This window comes from Dendrobates tinctorius, unplaced genomic scaffold, assembly GCF_039654945.1.
Source record: "Dendrobates tinctorius isolate UK_male_01 unplaced genomic scaffold, ASM3965494v1 ptg000070l, whole genome shotgun sequence".
Lineage (NCBI taxonomy): Eukaryota > Metazoa > Chordata > Amphibia > Anura > Dendrobatidae > Dendrobates > Dendrobates tinctorius.
The window spans coordinates 84,934,911-84,962,500 of record NW_027361738.1 but is presented as its reverse complement, the minus strand read 5'-3'; the positions used below and the strand labels follow the sequence as shown (position 1 = coordinate 84,962,500).

Genomic DNA, 27,590 nt, shown 5'->3' with positions numbered 1-27,590 from the left:
GGAGGCCATTTGAGTACAGTAAACTCATTGTCATGTTCAAGAAACCAATCTGAGATGATTCGAGCTTTATGACATGGCGCATTATCCTGCTGAAAGTAGCCATCAGATGTTGGGTACATTGTGGTCATAAAGGGATGGACATGGTCAGCAACAATACTCAGGTAGGCTGTGGCGTTGCAACGATGCTCAATTGGTACCAAGGGGCCCAAAGAGTGCCCAGAAAAAATTCCCCACACCATGACACCACCACCACCAGCCTGAACCGTTGATACAAGGCAGGATGGATCCATGCTTTCATGTTGTTTGCGCCAAATTCTGACCCTACCATCCGAATGTCGCAGCAGAAATCGAGACTCATCAGACCAGGCAACGTTTTTCCAATCTTCTACTGTCCAATTTCGATGAGCTTGTGCAAATTGTAGCCTCAGTTTCCTGTTCTTAGCTGAGAGGAGTGGTACCCAGTGTGGTCTTCTGCTGCTGTAGCCCATCTGCCTCAAAGTTCGACGCACTGTGCGTTCAGAGATGCTCTTCTGCCTACCTTGGTTGTAACGGGTGGCAATTTGAGTCACTGTTGCCTTTCTATCAGCTCGAACCAGTCTGCCCATTCTCTGACCTCTGGCATCAACATGGCATTTCCGGCCACAGAACTGCCGCTCACTGGATTTTTTTTCTTTTTCGGACCATTCTCTGTAAACCCTAGAGATGGTTGTGCGTGAAAATCCCAGTAGATCAGCAGTTTCTGAAATTCTCAGACCAGCCCTTCTGGCACCAACAATCATGCCACGTTCAAAGGCACTCAAATCACCTTTCTTCCCCATACTGATGCTCGGTTTGAACTGCAGGAGATTGTCTTGACCATGTCTACATGCCTAAATGCACTGAGTTGCCGCCATGTGATTGGCTGATTAGAAATTAAGTCTTAACACACAGTTGGACAGGTGTACCTAATAAAGTGGCCAGTGAGTGTATATATATATATACTCTCCCAGTATGTGCCCCCGCTATATACATATATACCCCCCCAGTGTGTGCCCCCCTGTATGTACATATATATACCCCCCCAGTGTTCTCCCCCCCTGTATGTACATACTGTATATGTGCCCCCCCAATGTATGATTCAAAGAAGCTTTATTGGCAGGACTAAATACACATTAGTTTTGCCAAAGCAGGTGTACAGAAGGGAATAGGGATAGGGACTGTAGGGATGTTGGGAAGGGGCTGTAGGAAAGGTGGATGGGGCAGATCCAGGTTGGGGCTATAGAAGTCCATGGCATAGGGAAGGTGGATGGGGGATTGGGGCATATCCAGGGTGGGTGCCATAGAAGTCCATGGCATATCAGAGTTCTCTTTCTCGCAGTCTATGGCATTCATTCACATATTGCGCTGCTATCTCCACTGCTCGTACATACGTATATACCCCCCAGTGTGTGTGTGTGTGTATATATATATATATATATATATATATATATATATATATATACTCTCCCAGTATGTGCCCCCCACTATATACATATATACCCCCTTTGCTATGGATATTCCCTGGGCAGTTTGTCGCTGATGCCTCTGTGCTGCATCTTGAGGCTTCCGTAGCGCTGACCCCAGAGCAGATAATGGGGCGACATCTTCCTTTTCCTCTGTATTATCCGCATGGCTGTAGACACCGTTCGGTGGAGACCCCCTTTACACCACTAAGTGTCCTGTTCCTCAAACCTCCCTCCACCATTGTGGGAAATGCCAACTCTGTGCATTTACAGGTTATCTGCCAGGGAGCGTCCGGACCCCACATCAGGGTGGGAGATGCCACTTTTTGGCTCTTCAGACTTTTCCTCCTGTGATTCTTCTTCAATCGGGCTGAGGCATGGCAAATCTATTTGGGTATATAATGGGGGTCCCCAACCAATACTGCTGCCATTAGCCCGAGCAGCGAGCTGCTGCAAACAGAGGCCCTTTCCTGCACATACGGCGCGATATATGGATGTCATAGAAGGGGGACCGAGCGCTAGATCCGAGAGCAGCTGCAAACAGCGTCCCCCTCCCTGGCCGTCCACGGCTGCCCCCATGTCATGTCACACCGCATCCATCTCATCGGGCTCTAATCTTAAATACAGAACCCGATTAATCCCCCTCTAATAACAAGTTATTTTTTCCCCATTCACTGACAGCAATCAGAGATCTTGAAAGTAGTGAGACATTGAAGGTCCGTGAATGAGGTGCTGCTCCCGGTGCAGCACCCGTCACACACACCGGTCACCATCCTCCAGATGGATGAAGACGCCGGCACACACGGGGAACAATGGTGACATTTAGCAGTCGACACCCCGGGGATTTGTTATTCCAGAGCAGCAGAGATATTGAGTCCACACCCTGATCCTCAGGTTACCGCCAAGTGTTCAACCAGAAAATCCAGATCACCTGCCGAAGACCCACAGAGGCAGCAGCGTGCGCAGGCGGTCTGCTGGGCTATGGCGCCTGTTTATGGTCTGGAGCGGGGTCCGACCTTTGTAACCCCTGAGAGCAGCCACTTTGTTTGGGAGTCTTGTTTTTGTAAAGTTCACTTTGGCCCGGTAACTGTGAGTCCGTCCTGTTATGATGATACCAAGTATATAGGGGTGTTACCAACAGTAACAAAATAAACCTTTAGGCAAAATATCTGCATTCTGTATATTCCGAAATACATTGTTTATTTTTTCAGACAATGGAGCGGTTTTTTTTTAAGGAGATAACATGACCAAAGATGACAACATGCGATTCTGACATCTCTAAATTTAATATATATTTTAAATTTTGCCATTCACCAGATTGGATAGCTATTTTGCTCTTTTATTATCATGGTGATACTAAATATGTTGGTGTTTTTTTGTTTTTAAGACTTGGCTGTTTAAGGTTTGGGAGAAGAGGGGTGACTTATGTATGTTTTTTTTTTTTTTTTTCTTTTTTTCCTTAGGGGCCTTGAAACTGCGATCAGTTATACATTACCTTGTAAAACTTTGGTATAGGAGTACTAACATTGTAGATGGGGTCCGTCAGCAGGCCCCTGGTGACCTTGATAGCCATTAGCACCCAACGACTGCCAAATCTTGTAAATTTCACTTTTTGGTTGGTGGAGGGAAAATTGCCACATTCATGTCTCTGCTCCATTCGTTCTCTGTGGGACTTCCAGAAAAGGTGGAACTCTGCACGATCTTCAGCAGTACCATAGAGAATGAATGGAGCGGAGGCGTCCAGGCATTGGCACTGCCCCATTCCTATGGGCCACTTCAGGACCACGTTCTTGGGAATGATGTAGTTTCGCGTCCGCTGATCCGCTAATTATTATTTATGTATTGGATACATCGTTCAATGTTAGGAATACTGAGGGGACCCCAAATCCCTGTTTTCATCTGACGAACTGAAGTACAACCCCTCAACCTTATTAGTATAGATGGATGGGGGTATTTGCCATTTCCTCTCCATGAGGGACATTAACACTGTCACACAAGGCCCACCCCACCTACCCTTTTGGCTGCCGTCGCCCCAAGACAACAGCGCCCCCCCCACCACATACCCCGGTGGCTGCTGTCGCCACCCAGAACTTGTCCCCCCCCCCCAATGGTTGCCATTGCCCCTAGACACCTGGGACCCCCACCCCCTTCCTGGTGGCTGCAGGCGCCCCCTTTGGACACCAGAACCCCCCCCCCCCCCCAGGTGGGTGCCATCGCCCCCAGGTACACATTTTGGCACCGTTCCCTTGTGGCTGCTGTCACCCCTAGGCACCTGACCCCTCCTTGTGGCTGCCATGGCCCTCAAACACCAGGTGCCCCCCTAAGAAGTGTCCATAGATATCAATTAGCTGTCTGTGTAGTACAGGACGGGTCCTCCGGAGCGACAGACGCTTTGTCTCCTTTAAAAAACAATCTCTGGTCTACAGCTGTGATCACCAACCTGAAACTCTCCACCTCTTACAAAATTACAACTCCTATAATTGCTTGACAGCCACAGCTGGGATTTGTAGTTCTGCAACCGCTGGACACCCGCAGGCTGGAGACCACTTATGGTAACTATAGTGTAGTTTCTAAACATCTCTGTCTGTCTCCTTCAGATGAGGACGTCCATGTTTCAGAAGACCTCTACAAAAATGTGAGGATCCTGTGCTGGGTCATGACTGGTCCACAAAACCTGGACAAGAAGACCAAACACGTGAAGGCCACGTGGGCACAGAGGTGCAATGAAGTCTTATACATGAGCTCCGAAGAAAATAAAGACTTCCCCACTGTGGGGCTGGACACCAAGGAGGGCCGGGACCAACTTTATTGGAAAACCATCAAGGCCTTCCAGTATGTGCACGACCACCACCTGGATGAAGCCGACTGGTTCATGAAAGCGGACGACGACACGTATGTGGTGGTGGACAACCTGCGGTGGCTTTTATCAAAGCATAGCCCGGAGGAGCCCATTTATTTTGGTCGGAGGTTCAAGCCTTACGTCAAACAGGGCTACATGAGTGGAGGGGCCGGCTACGTCCTCAGCAAGGAGGCCTTAATAAGGTTCGTGAACGCTTTCAAGGAAGAGAAGTGTACACACAGTTCGTCTGTGGAGGACCTGGCGCTTGGGAAGTGCATGGAGAACATTAACGTCAAGGCTGGAGATTCCAGGGACACCAGCGGGAAGGAGACCTTCCACCCGTTCGTCCCAGAGCATCATCTCATTCAGGGATATTTGCCAAAGACTTTCTGGTATTGGAATTACAACTATTATCCTGCCATCGAGGTAAGATGTGTATTGTGCCGCCTAGTTGTGTAAGCTCCTTCCTGTTCACGGCTTTGTGAAGATAAAGGTTAACAGATGATTTTCACCTTTAAGTAAAGGGCATGTCACACTAAGAGATATCGCTAGCAATATCGCTATAACTTGTGAAGTTATAGCGATATTGCTAGCGATATCTCTGTGTGTGATACTTACCTACGACCGTCTCCCCCGCTGGTAATCGCTGATCGCGCGAGAACGTTCAGGACTGTTTCTCGTCGTCAGCTTCCTGCGACGCTTCCTGCTGTGAAGAAGAGCGACGCGTGGAGCCCGGCGGGAGGACGCAGGATCGCCTGGTGTGACAGGTAAGTAGCGATCCCCGTCCCCAGTGATGTCGCTAGTGAGATCTGCCTATGTGGCAGCTCACTAGCGACCACTTAGCGGTACCAGCGATCCTGACCGCGTCATATCGCTGGTCGGGATCGCTGATACATCGCTAAGTGTGACAGTACCTTAACTGGAACTAATCTGTGAGTAATGCAAACATCTGGGCTTGGCTAGCAAGGAGTCCATGCCTCACATAGTGCAGCCCTGGCTTTTGTCCTCTTGGTAGAGTGTGTGGGTTGAAAACTGGATAGGGGGTAGTGTAACTTCGTTTTTTTTAACTCCTTAATTCTCAATGACAGATGTCATGGAGCCATTTGGGGTGTAGGGAGCAGGCTCAGGAGCTGCGCCCACTCCACACGGCCGGCTCCAATCAGTGACAGCTCGCCTGAGCTGCGCAGTCCTGCCCGAGCATCCATTCCAAGGACTCCATCGGCCCTCGACCCCCACAGAGTGGACGCGGGGTGCCGACGGGTAGCTGCCATGGTAGCCAGGGGTCTCCAGAAGGGCTCTCCTTTGCCATATCAGTATTCCTGTGAAGCCCAGCCATAACCTGGACTTCATAGGAAACCGTGGTTAGGACCGTATACTGCTATATTATAACATTGTAGTATATAGTACAAGCGACCACAGATTTAATTCCCCTTATGGACGTTAAGAAAGGAGGAAAAATAAAATGTTTGTAAAAATATTAAAAAAAAAAATAAGTAAAGTTAGCATACTCGGTATGTCTGCATCCATAAAAAGTCTGCGCTATCTAAATATAAAATTAATGAGTACAGTGAACTGCGGAAGGAAAATAAAAATGGAAATATCGACAAGAACCAAATTTAATTATTTTTTTTTGAAAATTAAAAAAAATTCTTTAAAAGACCATAAAATAGTAAAATAAATGCATCTCTCACACTACTGACCTGGAGTCTGGCTGTTTTTACTCTTTTACTGCACACGTAATTGCGTGAGATTTTTGTTTTTTCTTTTCTTAGTATTTGTGGCAAGCATTTTATTTTTTTTTATTTTTTAAATTCGTTTATTAAACCATATGCAGTTATACAATACACACATTTAGTATATGATGTTCAGCTTGATACAAAGCATACATATGCACAGAACATGAAAATGTGAAGCATAATGTGTGCATCAGTTGTATATAAATAAAGCAAAACATTAATACCAATTGAATCACAATAGCGTTGTGTTATTATACCAATAATGAACCCTGCCTAGCTTCTAAACCCTACCTACGTCTACAAAATCATAAAACTATTCCGCAGCCTACTTCCACATAATGAGCTGTTTACTGTGCGACATCTCCGCACTGTAAGGTGAGAGGAGTTCCACCTCTCCCAAATCTTATCGAATTTACCTGGGCACCCTCTATTTTGATACAGCATACGTTCATATGGGATAATTGAATTTACCAAAGTGATCCAGGACCCAAGAGAAGGAGGTGAACCCCCCCCCCCCCATCCACCGTAGTGCTAGTACCTTCCGTGCCATAAGCAGTGTCTCCCGTAGAAAAATCCCAACATAATGACCCCATGCCTCCTCATCCCACACTCCAATCAGACAGATCAGTGGCTCAAGGGGAACGGGGGTTTGTACTAAAGAAGTTAATAATGATGTCACCTCCCTCCACAGGACAGCACCAGATCATATGGATAAAGTCTGCATCTATTGAGTGACATCTCAAACATTCCGATGACTGGTATCGGCCCATCTTAAAGAGTCGAATTGGAGTAAAATATGATTGATTTATAATATATAATTGTATCATCCTGTTGTTGGCAGAGGGAGATACCCAGATTGGCGACTGCAGGATTTCTTCCCATTCCTCACCCTGTGTATCCGGGATGAGCCTCTCCCATTTCTTTTTAACGGAATCTAAGGCACATTCTGTCCCCACTGACAACATATATGTATAGAGAGAGGAGATGAGGCCTTGAGGGCCCTGTGATTTGAGGATCCCTATCAAGGGTAGAGATGAAATGGCATTATCTATACCCATACATCTCATGTGCGACTGAAAAGCTGACCTCAGTTGTAAATAACGGAAAAACTGGGATCTCGGGACATTACGATTAATTTGTAATTGCGCAAAGGACACCAAAGTTCCATGATCGTATAAATCACCTATCGTAGAGACACTATACTGAGCCCAGAACTCGGCAGATGGATGTTCAAGTAGCACCGGGAGGTAGTCATTATTCCACAGGGGCATTTCAGGTATAATATCCCCAAATCCAACCACCCCATTAATCTGTCTCCATATCGATCGTGCCAGACGAAACAGAGGTAGCAGTCTCGAGACATTTCTTTTCCTCATTTCCAAAAAACCCAGCGAGCAACTAATCCATGCGGCATGAAGTAGATGACTCTCAGAATTTGGGAGATGACCTCCAGGCATCCACGTACCTATGGCCTTGGTCTGTCCAGCCAAATAATATAAGAAGAAATCGGGTAACGCTGCCCCCCCTCCCCTCTTGGGCCTCTGTAGAGTGGTTAGTTTAAGTTTAGGCCTGGCTTTCCCCCAAATAAAGGATGTGGTTTGGGAATTCAGATTAGCAAAAAATGATTTGGACACCACCACCGCACTATGTTGAAGAAAGTAGCTAAGCTTGGGGAGTAATATCATTTGAATTAAATTAATACGTCCGGCTACAGACAGTGGAAGTTTACCCCAGATTGCGAATTTACCCTTGACCGTCTCAAGCAATGGTTGTATATTGAGTTGCAGATCAAATTTACTGCCCTTAGAGATATGAATACCCAGATATTTAAAGCTGGTTACAATGGGCGGTAAGGAGAGAGTCTCAAGTCGTGGCATTGGAGCGTGGGAAAGAGGCATCAAAGCCGATTTCTCCCAAAATATATATATATATATATATATATATATATATATATATATATATATATATATATGCCAGAATATTTGCTGAATTTATTTATAGTGGTGATGACTTTTGTCAGGGTCTCCTCCGCTCTGTCCATGCGTGAAGAAAAGGCCATTCAAGAGAGTCAAAGGCCTTGGCCGCATCCAGCGACGCCAATGCCCATTCATTATCAGAGAGCTATATTGGACCACTGACTGGACTCGTCTGATATTAATGGAGGTGCTCTTGCCAGGCATAAAACCCGTTTGGTCAGAGTGTACAAGATCTAATATGACAGAATTCACTCTTTTGGCCAGAATTTTTGTAAAAATTTTATAATCCACATTTACTAGTGATGTAGGCCTATAAGATCCACAATCTAAAGGGTCCTTCCCCTCCTTTTTAAGAACTATTATATTGGCCTCATAAAAGGACTCCGGCATGCATCCTCTCTCCCAGATCCCACGAAACACTGTCAACAAAAGAGGTGCCAGTATATCCTGATATTTTCTATATAATTCCACAGGAAATCCATCCGGCCCAGGGGCCTTCCCGGAGGCCATGTCTGTTACGGCGTCCTGTACCTCCTCCAGAGTAAACTCAGCATCCATAAAGGCCTGTTGGGAAGGACTTGGCACAGAAAATTCCCTATCTGACAAATAATTTAGACACTCCGGGCCATCCACATCGGTCTTAGAATTGTATAGTGAACCATAATAGTCAGAAAAGCATTTCAGTATCTCCTCAGTTGAGGAAACCAAAGCACCACCCGAGTCACAAATCTGTAGAATTGTGTTAGTCGCATTATGCTGTCGTACCAAGTAAGCCAAAAATTTGCTTGCCTGATTCCCCATCTCAAAATAAGCCTGCCGGGCAAAAAATAATTTGTTTCGTCTTGTCAGTGTACTGAGCATATAATCTTTGAGCAGTCAGCCACTCCACCCTATTAATGTTAGTTTGATCAGATATACAGTCATGGCCAAAAGTTTTGAGAATGACACAAATATTATATTTTCACATGATCTGCTGCCCTCTGGTTTTTATGTGTGTTTGTCAGATGTTTTTATCACATACAGAAATATAATTGCAATCATATTATGAGTAACAAAAGGTTATATTGACAGTTAGAATGAGTTAATGCAGCAAGTCAATATTTGCAGTGTTGACCCTTCTTCAGGACCTCAGCAATTCTCCCTGGCATGCTCTCAATCAACTTCTGGATCAAATCCTGACTGATAGCAGTCCATTCTTGCAAAATCAATGCTTTTATTTTGTCTGAATTTGAAGGTTTTTGTTTGTCCACCCATTTCTTGATGATTGACCACATGTTCTCAATGGGATTAAGATCTGGGGAGTTTCCAGGCCATGGTCCCAAAATCTCTGTTTTGTTCCCTGAGCCATTTAGTTATCACCTTTGCTTTATGGCAAGGTGCTCCATCATGTTGAAAAAGGCATTGTTGATCGCCAAACTGCTCTTGGACGGTTGGGAGAAGTTGCTCTTGGAGGACATTCTGGTACCATTCTTTATTCATGGTGTTTTTAGGCAAGACTGAGAGAGAGCCCATTCCCTTGGCTGAGAAGCAACCCCACACATGAATGGTTTCAGGATGCTTGACAGTTGGCATGAGACAAGACTGGTGGTAGCGCTCACCTCGTCTTCTCCGAATAAGCAGTTTTCCAGATGTCCCAAACAATCGAAAAGGGGATTCATCAGAGAAAATGACTTTACCCCAGTCCTCAGCAGTCCACTCCCTGTACCTCTTGCAGAATATCAGTCTGTCCATGATGTTTTTTCTGGAGAGAAGTGGCCTTTTTGCTGCCCTTCTTGAGACCAGGCCTTGCTCCAAGAGTCTCCGCCTCACAGTGCGTGCAGATGCACTCACACCTGCCTGCTGCCATTCCTGAGCAAGCTCTGCACTGCTGGTAGCCTGATCCCGCAGCTGAAACACTTTTAAGAGACGGTCCTGGCGCTTGCTGGTCTTTCTTGGGCGCCCTGGAGCCTTTTTGGCAACAAGGGAACCTCTCTCCTTGAAGTTCTTGATGATGCGATAGATTGTTGACTGAGGTGCAATCTTTCTAGCTGCAATACTCTTCCCTGTTAGGCCATTTTTGTGCAGTGCAATGATGACTGCACGTGTTTCTTTAGAGATAACCATGGTTAACAGAAGAGAAACAATGATGCCAAGCACCAGCCTCCTTTTAAAGTGTCCAGTGGTGTCATTCTTACTTAATCATGACAGACTGATCTCCAGCCCTGTCCTCATCAACACCCACACCTGTGTTAATGGAGCAATCACTGAAACGATGTTAGCTGGTCCTTTTAAGGCAGGGCTGCAATGATGTTGAAATGTGTTTTGGGGGATAAAGTTCATTTTCTAGGCAAATATTGACTTTGCAAGTAATTGCTGTTAAGCTGATCACTCTTTATAACATTCTGGAGTATATGCAAATTGCCATTAGAAAAAATGAAGCAGCAGACTTTGTAAAAATTAATATTTGTGTCATTCTCAAAACTTTTGGCCATGACTGTATAGGCTGCCCCTGAATCTTTCAGACGTCGCTCCATCTCGCCATCCTCCTCCGATGTCACCCGTTTAATGTAAGAGATCGTAGAGGATAGACAAACCCGTAAATGGGCATTAAGAGCATCCCAAAATACATTAATATTTCGGTGTTCAGGGTGGGACGAGACGAAGCAACGTAACTGATCTATCGTTCTATTAGGGGATGTTATCAATTTCAGCCTAAAAGGATTCAGCCTCCATCTTATCCTATTAGTCGATGGCCCGTATTTAAGCTTAAGAATAACTGGGCTATGATCCGAAATCCCCCTACCTCCATGCTTAATATCATCCACCCATGCCGCCAGACTGCTGGACCCAAAAATGTAGAGACAGCGCAGTGAGCGGATAATAGAGGGATACCACGCAGGGCTCACTTTTTCAGGGCACTCACCGCGCGCTTCCTCAGATTTTCAGCCGGTTTCTTCACTGCCCGGCGGCGGTGCAGCAATGTGAGCCGACGCTGCAGCTCTCAGCAGCTGAGCCGCGCACCCAAGATGGCCGCCGCCTTGTGGGGAATCAGCCGCCCGCTCCTGTCTCCCCCGCCGCCCGCTCTCAGAAACTGCCTCCCGACCTGCCGCTGGATATCCGGGGGGTCCCGATGTCTAAGGGGGTCCAGCCAGCTTTAGGTAAGCCATCATGAAGGGGTCCAAGGTCCAGGATCCGACAGGATAATGAGGAGCTCTCCTTGCCAGCGTCCTCTCCCGCTCACGGCATAGCCACGCCCCCCCCAACCATTTTATTTTTGCTTAAACACTTATGTTATGTTTTGATTTGTTTTTTTGCACTTTTCTTTTATTTATAGTGGGGGTTTTTTTTAAAAAAAAAAAACCACAGAATACTATGGCTATAAAGATATCTTCAGTTTTTGTCAATGAGTTTTTTTTTTTTATAGAGCAAAATGCTTGACAAATGCACGTGCAAAAGAAAATTTGCGTATCTTTCAATATTTTTTTTTTTTTTTTTTTAATTATTGTTTAAAACCACTTTATTAAGTGAATAGCACAAACCCTCTCGTGGACCGGAGACATTTTAAAGTATGTTCCAACTGGATATCACCCATGTATTGCAGTAGCAAAATGACGCATACACAAAAAATCTGCACCGTAAATAGGCTGCTGCAATATTTTTTTTTTTTTTTTTTTACGGTGCACGGGTAACACAGAGTTGTACTTATCCCCCCCCACCACCATAAGGTCATCATTATCAGGGGTGGGGAATTGAGTTTTGAGCTGTCTGGCCATTTGCGCTACATGTAAGTATAAACTTTGCGTTTAGGGCGTCACCTTTTAGACTTTAATTGCACTTTTTTATGCCTCCTGATGAGCCAGTCTTTCCGGTTTTGGTGTCTCCTCGCGTTCCATTATATAAAGGCTCTGTAGTCCTGACGTGTAATGGTAAATGAGTAAATGACACCTGTCCTGGATTATTCTCGGGAATTCTCCATTCACCTGCACAGGTCCCTTAAATTAGTAAATGTAGCACATGTCCTGGTTGCATATTAATGGCCCCGGCAGCCGGAAGTGGCAGAACTACCTGTATCTCCATCATTCAGAGCGGGCCATGTCCTCTGACTGTTTCTGTCCAGCCCGCTGACACTCACGGCCGGAGAGGGACTGATCTACCATTCTGATTTTTATCGGAATCGTCAGAAACAGGGACTACAACACCCATCTGCTGCACACATAATGGGCAAGTAGCGTCTAAGTAGGGCCCGATAGTGCATTAAATAACCCCTAGGAGGCGGCACTAAGTGTCTGTCATGCTGATTGGGTCACGGCACCAGCGCTCCCGGCTTTCTCAGACCGCAGTGTACGTTCAGGGAGAGCAGTGAATTCTCAGCCACAGTTCAGGCTGATAGCAGAGAACACTTGTATTCCTACACAGCATTCACATGGGATATGTTCTCTCCAAACTGTTCTTCTGCTGTCCCACCGTACAATCTGCTGCCTCCTCACCTTCTCCTTTGCACCAAGCTTGTGTGCTTTTGTGCTGTTGTACGTCCTGTGCAGGAGAGGTACAGATGATAAAAGTCTATTTTTCTGGATGAAAACCATATTTTTTTTATACACATGTAAATGTAACCATACAATCAGCTGTTTTCTATAAAGCAATAACAGGGCTAGTCCCTGGTCACTGCATTGTCTCCTTACAGCTTGTACTAACAGTGCACTCTTACTGGCAGGAGCGCACTGTCATTGTGCATTCAGAGGCATACAGCACAGGGAGCTCATGCTGGGCATACATCAGAATTTGCAACAGACATTATCAGTAGAGCAGGAACAAGCCCAGTAACTGAAACAGACCTCACTGATGCCGCTTTGTTTCGGGTTGGGGGCAGAGAGGCTGCGGCAGTGACCACAGCCTGTCACCTGATGACGTCCTATGTGAGCATTCCAGGATGCACAGGGGATTCTTAAACAAAATGCCATAGAAGGTTAAAAAAAAAAAAGACTGGAGAGGGTACATTAGAGGATTTTTAATTGAAGTATATTAGAAAAGGATATTAAATTATTACATTAATTAGATTGACATTTAGCATGAAATTCACCTTTGATTTCAGAACGCCCGTTTTAAGTTAAGCCGACTGGTTCCGGCCGTTCACAGCAGCGCCAGTTTCTCATGTGGCCCCTTGGGAAAATTAATTACCCACCCCTAATATAGAGGATTGCACAGGGAGGCAGAACCTACATTATTTATATGTAGAAAAACGGGGGTAGTACTATCTGTGCGCAGATCATAAACGTAGAAAAACAGGGAGGCAGTAATATCTACATCACTTACATGGAGAACATAAGGGTACCATCTTTACTTAGTCTTCCCAGTTTTTATCTTGTAAATGACCTAAGTACCAGTATTTCTCCATGTGTATGATGTCGTTACAGATAGTGCCGCCTCCTTATTGCTGTATGTATATATGATATCGGTAGAGATGGTGCCACATCCTTGTTGCCCTACTTATATGTGATGCCAGTACAGATAATGCCGCCTCCTTGTTGCCGTACATATGTGATGTAGGTACAGATAGTGCCGCCTCCTTGTTGCCCTACTTATGTGATGTCAGTACAGATAGTGCCGCCTCCTTATTGCTGTACGTATATGTGTTGTCAGTACAGATAATGCCGCCCCTTATTGCTGTACGTATATGTGATGTCAGTACAGATAGTGCCGCCTCCTTGTTGCCGTACATATATGTGATGTAGGTACAGATAGTGCCGCCTCCTTGTTGCCCTACTTATGTGATGTCAGTACAGATAGTGCCGCCTCCTTATTGCTGTACGTATATGTGTTGTCAGTACAGATAATGCCGCCCCTTATTGCTGTACGTATATGTGATGTCAGTACAGATAGTGCCGCCTCCTTGTTGCCGTACATATATGTGATGTAGGTACAGATAGTGCCGCCTCCTTGTTGCCCTACTTATATGTGATGTAGGTACAGATAGTGCCGCCTCCTTGTTGCCCTACTTATATGTGATGCCGGTACAGATAGTGCCGCCTCCTTGTTGCCCTACTTATGTGATGTCAGTACAGATAGTGCCGCCTCCTTGTTGCCGTACGTATATGTGATGCCGGTACAGATAGTGCCGCCTCCTTGTTGCCGTACGTATATTTGATGCCGGTACAGATAGTGCCGCCTCCTTGTTGCCGTACGTATATTTGATGCCGGTACAGATAGTGCCGCCTCCTTGTTGCCGTACGTATATTTGATGCCGGTACAGATAGTGCCGCCTCCTTGTTGCCGTACGTATATGTGATGTAGGTACAGATAGTGCCGCCTCCTTGTTGCCCTACTTATATGTGATGTAGGTACAGATAGTGCCGCCTCCTTGTTGCCCTACTTATATGTGATGCCGGTACAGATAGTGCCGCCTCCTTGTTGCCCTACTTATGTGATGTCAGTACAGATAGTGCCGCCTCCTTGTTGCCGTACGTATATGTGATGCCGGTACAGATAGTGCCGCCTCCTTGTTGCCGTACGTATATGTGATGCCGGTACAGATAGTGCCGCCTCCTTGTTGCCGTACGTATATTTGATGCCGGTACAGATAGTGCCGCCTCCTTGTTGCCGTACGTATATGTGATGCCGGTACAGATAGTGCCGCCTCCTTGTTGCCGTACGTATATGTGATGCCGGTACAGATAGTGCCGCCTCCTTGTTGCCGTACGTATATGTGATGTCGGTACAGATAGTGCCGCCTCCCTGTTTTCATCCTACAAATGATCTACCTATATCTACAAGTTTTACAGGTAAAAACAGGGAGGCAGTACTATCTGTACCCACAGGATTTAGAGTGAGAAACCTGGAGCCAGTACTTTATAGACCTGGGAAGGATGAAGTAAAATGTAGTTTCTTTAAATCTCGGTAGTGGTTATCACCAGCTCTGTTAATACTTCTGTACCATGTCAGCAAGCAGTGATCTTCGAGTGTTTTTGTGTTTCAGGGTCCCGGCTGCTGCTCTGACCTGGCTGTTTCCTTTCATTATGTGGACTCCACGACTATGTACCAGTTAGAATACCTGGTAAATCATCTCCGTCCCTACGGGTACTCATACAGATACAATCCGGACTCCCAGAATGATCCAGAGCAAAGCAATGTGAAGGACAAAGACGTGAAAGCCGAGTAATGGAGACCACGATCACCAGGGAGCCAAACGCTGATTGTGAACCCCTGTGTGACCGTATCGGAGGGTTACGTCACCCGCTGTAAAGGCGGCTCTTGGAATCTGTGCAATGTTCCTTTGACGAAGTGGTGAGAGGGTTTGTTCTTAAATATTGAAGACCCATTTTGACTTTCGCCTGCACTCCTTCTGGAAGCCTTTTATTTTTTTTCACAAAACAGACAATCCTAATCGACTCAAAGCCATTTTTGGACTCCTGCGTCCCCAGACTTCGGTGGGGCAATCGATGGTCTTAAAGGATATTTATTCTATAAAGGAATTCGTCAAGCCACTTTTTCGTTTTTAGGAAATTGACTTGTGGATGATGCCAATCACATGGTGATCCTGTCGGTCTAGTAATCTCCTTGGGTGGTGTGTAATACTTTATTTCCCCAGTGGCGGCGCTGCAGAGAAATCGTGCACTTGCCGCCAGTCTGTCACTGATCACCGCGGGTGCAGCAGCAGGACACCCAGCGATTGTGTAATTTTAGAGGAACGTTTCTAACAAAAAGGCATTGTAAAAAAAAAAAAAAAAAGACAACCCCGTTATGGCTCCTCAGGTTGTTGTGGTTGGCACGGAGTATTTTGCATTACCCAAAAGTCTTTAGTATGAAGTGTTGTGTTTTTTGTTTTGTTTTTTTGTTTTTTTTTGCCTGTTGGCCTTGTCTCATTATATCGTTACTGACTACTAAAGTTTTCTGCACTTATATATACGGCAGCTATAAGGACACGGCGTGTTGTGGTCGTCGCTCGCTACTGCATTATTAATCAGCCTATTGACAATCAAGTGTGTAAATGTCCCCCCACCCCTGCTCTGGTGGGAACAGCCGACGCTGCACCGACAGCCGGGGAGTTTGCATTGGAAAAAAAAAGCAGCATTGCATGCACACCATAACATTTGCTTTCTTGTCTTGGGCAAGTAAATTATCACAACTTTAGCTTTCAGCCCCTATTTAATAAGCTACTTATTTAAGGGGTTGTGCAGAATTAGAACAAAAGAGTTGAGCTGCAATTCCAGACACGGTCAGGCGGGGCGCTGTTTCTTTTCGACAGCAGCTGTGATATATCAGTATGTCGCCCCAGGAGCTCTGGTGTACTCCACCACTGCTTGCCTTGCTCTAATATTTTGGTGCTTTCCCACGGGGTGGGGGGGGGGCAGCTGTAGGACAGGATGGCCCACTCAACAGTACAGTGGGGCCGAGAGGTTTTAATGAAAGGATCCCTTTTAAAGGGGTTGTCCTACGAACAGCATTTATTACTTCCTAATAGGAGGTTGGGGTCTGACTGCTGGGACCCCCACCAGTGATGAGAACATGGGTCCCCCAATTGTGAATGGTGTGGCATTGCGCATATGTGTCACAACCACCACTTCATTCCCTTCTATTGGAGTGCGCATGTGTGCCCACCATGTTTTTTTTCTGTAGGAGCTGGAGCATGCATGCGTAACTGCCACTTCATTCCCTTGTGTGGCAGTACACAGGTTACCACCAATTCATTCCCTTCTACGGTATGAGAGCGCGCACGTGTGACCGCCGTTCCATCCCCTTCCGCAAGAGCGTGCATATGTGACCGCCGTTCCATTCCCTTCCGCAAGAGCGTGCATATGTGACCGCCGTTCCATTCCCTTCCGCAAGAGCGTGCATATGTGACCGCCGTTCCATGCCTTTCCGCTGGAGCATGCACGTTTGACCGCCGTTCCATGCCCTTCTGCTGGAGCGTGCACGTTTGACTGCCGCTTCATTCCCTTCTATGGTAGTGCCCAGGTGCTCTCATAGCATCATTCCTTTTTGTGCGCATGTGCGACCATCCTGGGAGTGTGCATGTGTGTCCACTGTGGTGTGTGTGTGTGCTTTTGTAGACCATAAATAAAGCACGCTCACTACAACGGCACTCAAGACCCTTGTCTTTGAGATTGGCAGGGGGCTAGCAGTCAGACCCTTCCCAGCCTTCATACATTTATCACCTATCGTGGGTAAATTATATTTATGGGAAAACCCCTTTAAGCCATTAATATATATATATATATATATATATATATATATATATATATATATATATATATATATATATATATATAATTTTTTTTTTTTTTTTTGCCGCAAAACTGATGTAGAAAATAGCAAAATTCCCCCCCCCCCCCTTCATTCCTACCCTCCTCCACCCCCCAAAAAAACTTCCATTTATTTAGTAAAATAAATAATATACCGTAAGTGAAGGTCGATGCCATAAAGTGTCTGAAAGCGTTCAGGTGGAACATTGCGACTGAATTGTGGCTGATTGATCCGCTTTCTTGAAGGCCACGAGTTTTACCCCATAGTTTTTATAGCGCCCTCCACTGGACAAGGCCACTTGAAGGACTGAATCGCTTGAACCAAAGAGCAAACATTCTATTTCCCGTTGTTGTCCCCTGTGATCCATTACTTTTATGTAGACGATATCTTTTTGTAGACTGTTTCCGGAGATCTCATTGTAACCCATCATTTATTTATTTCTTTTTATTTATTGTACCTGCGGACTAATACGACTAATGGGGGCATTGTTTTATAAGTGGCTGACGGGATGTGCTGTAGAGTCTAGAAAAAGAAAATGTATATTATTGTTTAGTGTTAATGATGGAAATATCATAATTCTTGAGTGTCATATACAAAAAAAAGTCACGTCTCCAGATGGACCCTGTTAATGGGGGACAATACAGGCACATGGGCAAATTGGGGGTCCACATTAGCTTAATGGAGTTGTACCAGCTTAGCAAGTTCTCAACAGTGGTGCCTTGCTGGTCACTGGGGGTTCCACTAGTGCCTAAAATGGAGCGGTGTAGGACAGCTTTCAGCCATTTCCCGCAGTCCCATAAATAGAGCGGCCATTCAATCTGGGCACTTCAGAGCCCCGTCCTCAGAATTAGTGGAACCCCAGTAATCAGCAAGTTATCACTTATCCTGTAGATAGGAGCAAAGTTAGGGAAACTCCTATTTCTTCTGTAAGGATTCAACCCCTCTGATGCATTAATTGACATATTGGATGCTAAAACTTTTGTGCCCTTTTGCAGGACCGTGTAGGCTTGGATGCCCCCATTACCATGGATGTTATTGGGTTTGGTTGTAGAACCTCTATGCGCAGACGCCGATCTTCTTTATTCCGAGGTAACGGCACCTATCCAAACTTCAGATCTTATATTGAGGTTACTACCCCTTTCCCTTAGCACAGTGAGCTCTTATATCTCTACCGACGTGGGGTAAGGGGGCAGCCACGCGCTATGTGGTGTCCTGTGCTTGTGTCTGTAGATTGGCTGATACCAGTGATGGATGGTGAGGTGTCGGGACGGTTCCTTCTGGAGACGTTGGCTCTTTCCCTCGAGTTCTGCGCTCTTAGTGACTTGTTGCCTGTGTTTACCGCACTTCTTTTATCATACTTTTCTGAAGGCCAAATCTCATGACCCACCCTGAGGAACTGGAGATGTCATATCGCAAAAGTGCCTACCGGTTGTGTTCCGGATTATATGATGACGCTATTACGGATCCGGCAACTTGGCTGGAAAAATGAGACCTTGTATCGTCTGCTGCACTTCATTATAGGATTGAGGGACTCAAAAAAAAAAAAAAAAAAACCCACAGGGAATCTTTATAGAAAACTTTGAAGAATTGCGCTTTTTGCCTGTGATCAGATCCTACCGCTCTTGTACCTCTCATAGCTAGCTGAGATATATGGAGCTGATTGATGGAAAGAACCCATCGTGTCCACCACGAGTGACCAGCGTAGCTCCAAACAGCTTTTTGTATCTCAGCTTCCTGTAGGAGTTTTTGTGCATTTCCCGGAGTCTTTCACAAAGTATTGAAGAATTAGAACGTTTCACATATTTCTCCAGTGGCATCCGTCTCGTGCTGTCATATTTAAGCCCCTGACGGTAGTCATATATCCATCGTCCCCCCGGTTACGTCTGTTGGTCACATCGGGAGATTTCCCGCTGCGTGGTGTACACAGACTCTGCAGATGATGAATCCTAAGGCTAATGCAATTAGCAAATATTTAGCATTTTTGCAGTAACACCACCCTCCTCCAGGCACTTCCGCAATTGCCTTTTTAATTTTTTCTTTTCTGCCTTCCATTTTGCAAAAAAAAGCTAGCCCAATTTTTCCAACTAGGGGAAAGTGCTGGGTACAAGGTGAAGCTCGTCACGTACAGATGTTCAGCAGACGTCTCGTGTTTCCACATCAGCAATGACTGCGCTTTCCTCTCTCATTTTACCTTTAATCATTAACTTTGTCCAAAGGTCGACCATCAACATCTCATGGGGCCCCGACGAGGAATGTGCAGCGGAGGAAAAACGAGGGAGGTCTATATTTTTATATCCTGTTTATATTGAAGCCTTGTGACTTTTTTGGGGGGATTGATTTGATGGTTGATTGTAATGACTTGAATTATTAAAACCTGTGTCTTAACGATTCACCGCAACTTGTGATTATTAGACATTTCATGCACACCGATCCGCCATAACGTCTCCAACCCCTGCTGCCCAAACATCTCAGACCCATCAATGCGTGGACTCCACGTGATCTCTGAAGTCTCCTGCGTGATCCACCAGCGCCATCTTGGTCACATCACATCCTTTCTATCCTGTGCGTTACTCTGTGGATTGGACTTGTTTTTTTTCTAGCTCATTCCACAGATGATCGATAGGATTGAGATCTGGAGGAATTGAGAGACTACAGCCCTTGATTCACCAGAAATTTGGCTTAAAACTGTTTGAAATATTGCAAGATCGTCTTTACGGCAGTCCCGGATCTCTGAAAAAGTAGACAGAGCTTTTGCCGAGAAACGGTGTGGCTAAGTGCGTCCAACAAAGTCATCATGAATAAATGCTACCAAAGGCGTAAATTACGACAAACGCACTTCCTGTTTCGGTGTAGCCCATGTTCAAAAACCGCATGAATTACATTATAAAGCAAAACTAAGCAATGCAACTGGGAATCCAGCACTGATAAGAGATAAAACACTTATTAGAAAACTGCAGCACAATCTGTGTTTTTGGCCCCAATATTTCACTTTTTTCCCCTATGTCCTACATCTAGGTGGCTGTAATCTGATGCCTAGATTCCCAGTACAGATATCTTGCTTTGACCAAGATGGGATTTTATCAAAGTGAATAATGGAATCAGAGGGAGGAGACGTGGTTCATAAATGGAGAAAGAAACATACTTTTTCTAAAATGATATAGTACAAAGTTTCTTATAGTCACCTGTACTGATTTATTTATTTTTTTAAACTTTTTATTAATTTAACAACAAGGAAAAGGGGTACAGACAATTACAGTATGTTCATCATGACCGTAAACCATAATCCCACCTTATCCCACCCCTCCCTCTCCTCCTTCCTGCAAATGTCATCATTTAAAGAGATTCCTTAAATTGGTGCGTGTCCTCCAATGCTTTGTAGCAAGTACCATCTTGGGCTCTCGAATTGTTTCCTAAGTCTGTTCCTAGACTCTGTATCCAAGGAGGGAATAAGAAACGACCGTCTGGTGAAAAACTTCTGTTAACTCTTCTTTGTTAGTCAAGGTTTCCAACCAGTCCATTTTAAACAGAAAATGAATTTTTGTCAATATTAATGATTTCGACGGAACATTTGAGTTTAACCATTGATCTAATTTTTTTCTTACTGCTGAGGCCCAAATCACATGGCCTTGGTGTGCTTTGGTAATATTCTTGGGGACTCCTCTAGAATATTAAAAATAGCCCATTGTGGGGTAAGAGGGAACTCAAAACCACTCAATTGTTGTAACTCTCAGAGTGAATATCTTGCCATAACTTTTGAATTTTGGGGCAACCCCATATATGATGGTAGATGTCAGTATTATGTAAACCACATTTAACACATTGATAAGAATTTGTAGGAGACATTCTGGATTGGCTGTACGGGTTAATATAGGCTTTATGTAATAATATGGCCATATCGATATAACTATTATATGGAATAACTTTCCTTTGTGTCTCAGTAGCTTCTAATATATCTCCAACCCCTCCATATCCTTTATCCATCTCGCCGGACCCGAGGTTTTAGCATCCCAAGACCATTCCTTCCGCAAAGTGGAATATATCGTGCCAGTTGACACCAAATGACCTTCCCGTTCTGAGAAGGATATCCAATTTATCGCTTGTTCTCTCTCTCTGTCTGCTAGCCACAAACCTAAGAACCAGACTACGTGCCTGCAGGAACAAGAACGGTCGTCCTCCAAATACAGGATAACGGGACACCACCTCGTCAAAAGTGATTGTAGAGAAACTATGGTCTAATAGATCCAACCACAAAACACACTTTTGTTGTGCCATAATGTCCTAGATTTTAGGCGGTTTACCTTTCGAAAATAGTGGGTTACCTAGAAAAGACTGGAATGGTGACAGTCTACCTCCCAAATTACACAATTTGCTCCCACTTCTCCAGGACAAAATAGTATGCCAAAGTATCGGATGATCTCTAAATTCATCAGGGAGTTCTTCATTAGTCAGAAGTAACAAAGCCATTAAAGATATCTGTGGGTAAATCTGCCCCTCTAGATGAGTATTGGCGAAGTGGGATGTTCCCCGCATCCAATCTATTACATATCGCAAGTTAGCTGCTATGTTATATCGGGGAAGTTAATGCCCCCTTCAGATCTTAGGAGTTGTAACCTACATAACCCAATGCGTGAACGGCCACCCACTCCCCATATAATCTGTCGAAATGGCCTATTCAATAGGTTAATGTCCGATTTGGATAATAGAAGTGGAAATGTTTGAAATAAAATGATAATTTTTCCTAAACTATTATATTTAAGTGACATTTCCCAGGAAAAGACAAGATAAAATGTTTCCAGGAGTGAGGCTAGTAACCTTATTAATAATGGGTCCATAATTAAGGCAATACAACTTATGTGGATCTGCTGGGAGTCTAATGCCCAGATATCCAATAGACTCGCTCCTCCATTGAAAGGGAAACCAGCTCTAAGCTATTCTGCCCGCCCTGAATTTCGCTAATGCGTCTGACTTATTATGATTTATTTTAAAGCCAGTAAGATGTCCAAATTCTTCGATTTGTTGAAATTATGGTTGGGAGAGCTTGTGTTGGGTTGGCAATAAATGATAAAATATCATCGGCAAAAGCCTGTAGGAATCCCATGGAAATCCGGCATATTTTGAAGAGTTCTCAACAAGGGCTCTAATGCCAAGTTAAACAATAATGGGGACAGTGGGCATCCCTGCCTCGTACCCCTCCGAACGGCAAAGGGCACCGACACGGTGTTGTTTATAAAAAGCCTAGATGTGGGGTCCCTATATAACAATTTAATAGCATTGCAGAACCATGACCCAAACCCTCTGAGTTCCAATAACTTATGTAAATATTTCCAGGAGACCCTGTCAAAGGCCTTATCTGCGTCAAGACCCACCACTATGTTCCTTTTGCCCTTATTGACTCTACAACTAGATATAGCACCTATCGCTGTTCTTATATTATAGGTTATCGATTTCCCATGTACAAACCCCGTCTGATGTGGTGAAATTAACTCAGGAATAATCTGCTGGACTCTAGTTGCCAATATTTTTGTCAAGAGTTTAAAATCTGCATTGAGCAGTGAGATTGGGCGGTTTCCCTCCACCTGCAATGGATCTTTCCCAGGCTTAGGAAGCATAATAATACAAGCCTCATTAAATCTATCTGGAATATAACCCTTTTCCATGATTCCATTACATAACTAGGTGTGGACCTACCCACGGGCCTAAGATTTTATAATATTCTCCACTAAACCCGTCTGGACCCGGTGCCTTAGAAATCTTAAGTGTAGAGATGGCTGACAGGACCTCCGTAATGGTAATAGGTGCGTTAAGCAGGTTTCTCTGATCCTCCGTAATACCAGGAGCCACCCCATCCCCGAAGAAACATGATGCCTCCATAATCTCCTCTCCCCCTCCTGCATACAAAGATCCAAAAAAAAGTCTAAATTCCTCTATTATTTGTTCATTGTCCGTTGTGACTGTGCCATTTTGGTTACGAATCCTGGTAATCCTAGTTGCTTGTCTGAAAGGTTTAGTGAGAGAGGCCAGTATCCTCCCCGGCCTGTTCCCCGTTTAAAGTATTTGTGTTTTTGATCATCTAGACTGTACAACGCTCTCTCGTGCTCAATATTTTCGGCAGTCTCTTTAGCCTCTATGAATTTCTGTTAATTTGTGGGGGTATTAGAAAGTTTAAAAAATTTTTATATGCCTCGGTCAATTCTTCCTGAGCTGCTAACGTGGCCTCTAATAATTTTTTTTGTTTATTCCCAACATAGGAGATGACTTCTCTGCTTAAAACTGTCTTAGTGGCGGCCCAAAATAAATGAGGATCAGCACAATGCTCCCTATTGTCTTCTTTGTATGAGTTCCACGACATCTGCAAATAAGCCTTAAAATCATCAGACGAGTATAGAGAAGAGGGAAACCTCCGCCTCCTTTCCTTGCATGCCGGATTTACCAATCTAGATTTGAAAACCACCGGGGTGTGATCAGAAATCTGAATATCCAAGATACCTGTCGATAGAACAAGGGACACCATCAATAAGCCCAATAACCAATAGTCTAATCTTGCATGTGTATTATGAACATGAGAGTAGTGCAAGAAATCCTTATCAGTAGGATGCTGCCACCTCCAAATATCCCACAACCCCAAATGATCCATCAGCCTCTGGATGAGACCTTCATGTATTGTAACTCCATGGTTATGTGATTCTGATCTAGCCATAGACATATCATTGAAGTCCCCTCCAATTATCAAAGTGGTTGTGTCCCAACCTGCCAACTTAGAAAGTAACTGAGTCTGAAACTGCGAATCTGGGCCATTAGGTGCGTAGACATTTACCAGGTTATAGCAAACGCCTATTTTTATATTGACTATTAAAATTCTCCCCACTGGATCCTCCCAAGTATCCCAAGATATCATAATTGAGACATTTATTGATAAGTATCGCCACCCCCCTCTGTTTTTTGGAATACGATGCCTCAGCACACAGTATATATTTTTTGCTAAATAAAGATGGATGCTTATCCCTCACCCAATGAGTTTCTTGTAAGAAAACTATATGGAAATTAGAGCGTTGTAAGTAATGCATAACCTTTTTTCTCTTGACTGGCGTGTTTAGGCCATTCACATTCCAAGAGCACCAATATAATGAAAGCATTGTGGACAGAGAAGTACTGCTATATATCAATTAACCTATACCAGAACGTGGTGTAACCTTCCTGAATAATATCAGATTCGTATGAACCCCACACCCATCCCAGCGAGTGGGCGTAGAGGCCACATCAACAAAAAGGTGCGATGAACATATGTAGGAACCCCCCCCACCCTTAATCTAAACCCGCAAAGAACCATGCTCAAAGTAATTATGAATGTGAACCTGTTTGAAGAAAAGAGATTAATATCGCAACAAGATAAAGCACAAATGCAACAAAATTGACAAAAGCAACGCCACACTGCTAGGAGACAAAATGGTGAAGAACATCAATTGCCTTCATCAGGTCTCATCCGAAGACTGCACTGCAGCTTGACTATCTGCTTCAAGATGTTCTAAAGCCTTTTCCGGTTCTGTAAAGATCCAGTTTTTCCCATTCAAAGAAAAGCGTAAAATTGCAGGGAATTGTAGCCCAAAACGAATATTTTTTCCCACCAAAATGGCACATGCGGGATTAAAAGCCTTACGTTTGGCTGCCACCGCAGTCGAATAATCCTGGAAGAGAAAGAGTTTCGGATGCTCATAGGATAATGGTTGCTTCTTCCTGTATGCCAATAGAAAATTGACTTTATCTTGGAAATCCAGGACCCTGAAGATTACCGGACGTGGTCTAGAGTCCGTATCATTCCTAGGAGGGCCCAGGTGATGAACTCTCGATCTTCAGGGCACCTGCATGCAGTGGTAAATTTAGGGCCTTCGGGAGCCATTCTGACACTATTCCCATCAAATCAGGCGTTTTGATCAATTCGGGGAGACCAACAAGTTTCAAGTTATTACGCCGAGATCTGTTTTCTAGATCCTTGACTTTATCTAGAAGAAATGTGACATCATTATCCCACCGGTCTAACTTCCCGGAGAGTTCTGTGACTATGTCCTCCAGATCTGACATTCTTTGTTCTGCAGCTGTTATGCGTGCCTCTTGTGTGTTAACCTGGGTGACAATAGCATCCAGAGTTGACTGAAATGCCACCAATCGAGAGTCTATTTTCGGCATTAGAGTATCTGTAATGGCCTGAGCAATTGACTGCGTGTCCTACTGGTCTGCATCAGCAGTTATCTTAGGTGGGGAGGTAGTGTTCTGGTGCCTAGGCGAGGGTCTATTTGATTTTCCAGATTTGGCTATGAATTTTTCCATAGTGAAAAAGAGACCTAATGAGCTTGTGTAAATTTGGTAGTGGCGTCGCTATTGAATATCTGCGTCACATTCAAGGAACCACCATTCCCACATCCAGCAGAGGGCAGCTCATTCCAATGTTCCGATCTGTGTTTCTGCCCATAAAATAACAATATTGAAATCCAGCAGGGGCAGGGTACTGTATGATTATAATGAGTCCAGCAGGGGGCAGCTCTATCAAACTCAAGTCTATAAGCTGATTTATATATCGATTATATAGCTCACAGTATACCGGCTGAGCTGAACTGCTGTACTATATAAAATGAGCACTGCCTGTGTGGCTCTGTCTTGCCTCCTGGACCTGGAGCCTGCGCTTCCGTCCGGCTAACTGGACTCACCGATCTCCTCCTCTGGTTGTGCTGCAGTCTATGCCTCTATATGCCGGTCCACGCTCCCGTTCCTTTGCAGGTATGTAGCTGCCTCGGTTACCTTGCGATCCAGCGATGTGGCGCGGGGTACTCCAGTGTGTTCTCCGCGTTCCAGTGCGGCCTGTCGCAGCCGCTTCTGTTAGAGGCCACGTGTCGCGTGGATTTCAGCGCTGCCTGCGCCTAGGACCTCCGGAGTTCCCAGAGAGCTGGCCCCGCTATTGGGGAAACCTTGCCCGGGCCTTATCCCTGCTGCCCACTTAGTGTAGCGGTGTGATGGCAGTGGATTTAGTATTGCCGTCAGGGAGCTCCATTAAAATGCGGCCATCTTCAAGCTTCGCCTCCCGGAAGTCCGATCACCTGTACTGATTTATGATGAGAGACAGCAAGCACCTAAAGGCATGTCCACAGTGGACGGATGTGCTGCAGATTTCCTGCTGCAAAATTGAAGCCCCTTTTCACCATTTTTCCACTGTGGAAACCTCATGTGACTGCATTGATGGTGTATTCGCTCCAGACCAGTGGTGATGTATTTATTCTAATCACTGTCCCCTCTGCTCTAACACCCAAGAAGACGAAACTTTCCAGATAATGGGACAACTCCAGTGCTTGCAGGTCTTCCCTAAAACTGTTTTCTTTGCTGTAAGGTGACCGTGGAGATGAGGGACACGTAGTTTAGGGCTCTGCGATGAGCTCTGTTGGATCTGTAGGACCGCGCAGTTCTGGATGAAGCTTTCATGTTCCATCTGCAAATCGTTGCCCAATTCCCAGGTTTTCAGCAAAAAGACAGAGAGCAGATGAATCCGCGCCGGCGAGCAGAGCAGCGTGTTAGACCTGTGCGGCGGCGGCTTCTTCCTCCGAATACGATCACCCTCCGGAGATCACATTACAGAAATATTTCAGATTACATTGATCACTTCTCACCACTATGTATACCGTACATGAGACTCCTATGCCGCGGATTTTCCTTTCTACATTTTACAGGTAGAAAATCAACAGCGTAATAAGGAAAAGACGAAAGATTGCTGAACGGGACGAGTGCCATATACGGGGACGGTCCCTATGGTGTTTGTTATGGCTCTCCACCCGCAGCCTGACTGCCCCCAATAATCTAATATATAATTACCTTGTAATGTCTTCACATCCTGTTCCGTCCAGATGTGTCCGGATCCCAGAATTCCAAGCGGCGGAAGTTCACTAACTGCCATATTGGGACACCCAAGTGATGGGTGTCTCAATATGGAAACTGATGGTGGTACCAGCCTCTTGCGCAGTACCACCATCAGAACACCATCGCACCACACACATTACTGCCCTCCAGATGTGATAGCATCCAGCCTCCATCTAGTGTAAAAAAAAAAAATAAGCTCTGACCACTGGGATGCGGAAAGCGCTAACTTGGAGGCGGAAATATTTTTTTTCTTCAGTAGCGGGACGGCGGCTCCTGCGCAATAACAGCTATCGGATCACAGCTATGTACACCGATAGCTGCTACTGCGCAGGCGCGGCGGGCGCCATTTTCTTTTTTTTCGTTATACACCTCAGGAAAAGCTCAACCACATGTAGTAACGACACATTAAACGTGCAGTTATGCTGCAGCACAGGGTCCACGG

The 27,590-nt window shown here is 45.0% G+C and overlaps 1 protein-coding gene across 1 annotated transcript in view; it reads left to right on the top strand.

Annotated features, from left to right (window-relative positions):
* The window catches only part of LOC141095771 (glycoprotein-N-acetylgalactosamine 3-beta-galactosyltransferase 1-like), a 43,628-nt gene extending 23,985 nt beyond the window's left edge, over nt 1-19,643 (top strand). Inside the window, exons 2-3 of the mRNA XM_073582074.1 lie at nt 4,079-4,746; nt 14,985-19,643. Coding sequence (XP_073438175.1) covers nt 4,079-4,746; nt 14,985-15,167 — 851 coding nt within the window. The 3' untranslated portion in view covers nt 15,168-19,643. The remainder of the gene's footprint in view (nt 1-4,078; nt 4,747-14,984) is intronic.
* Nucleotides 19,644-27,590: the final 7,947 nt, after the last annotated feature.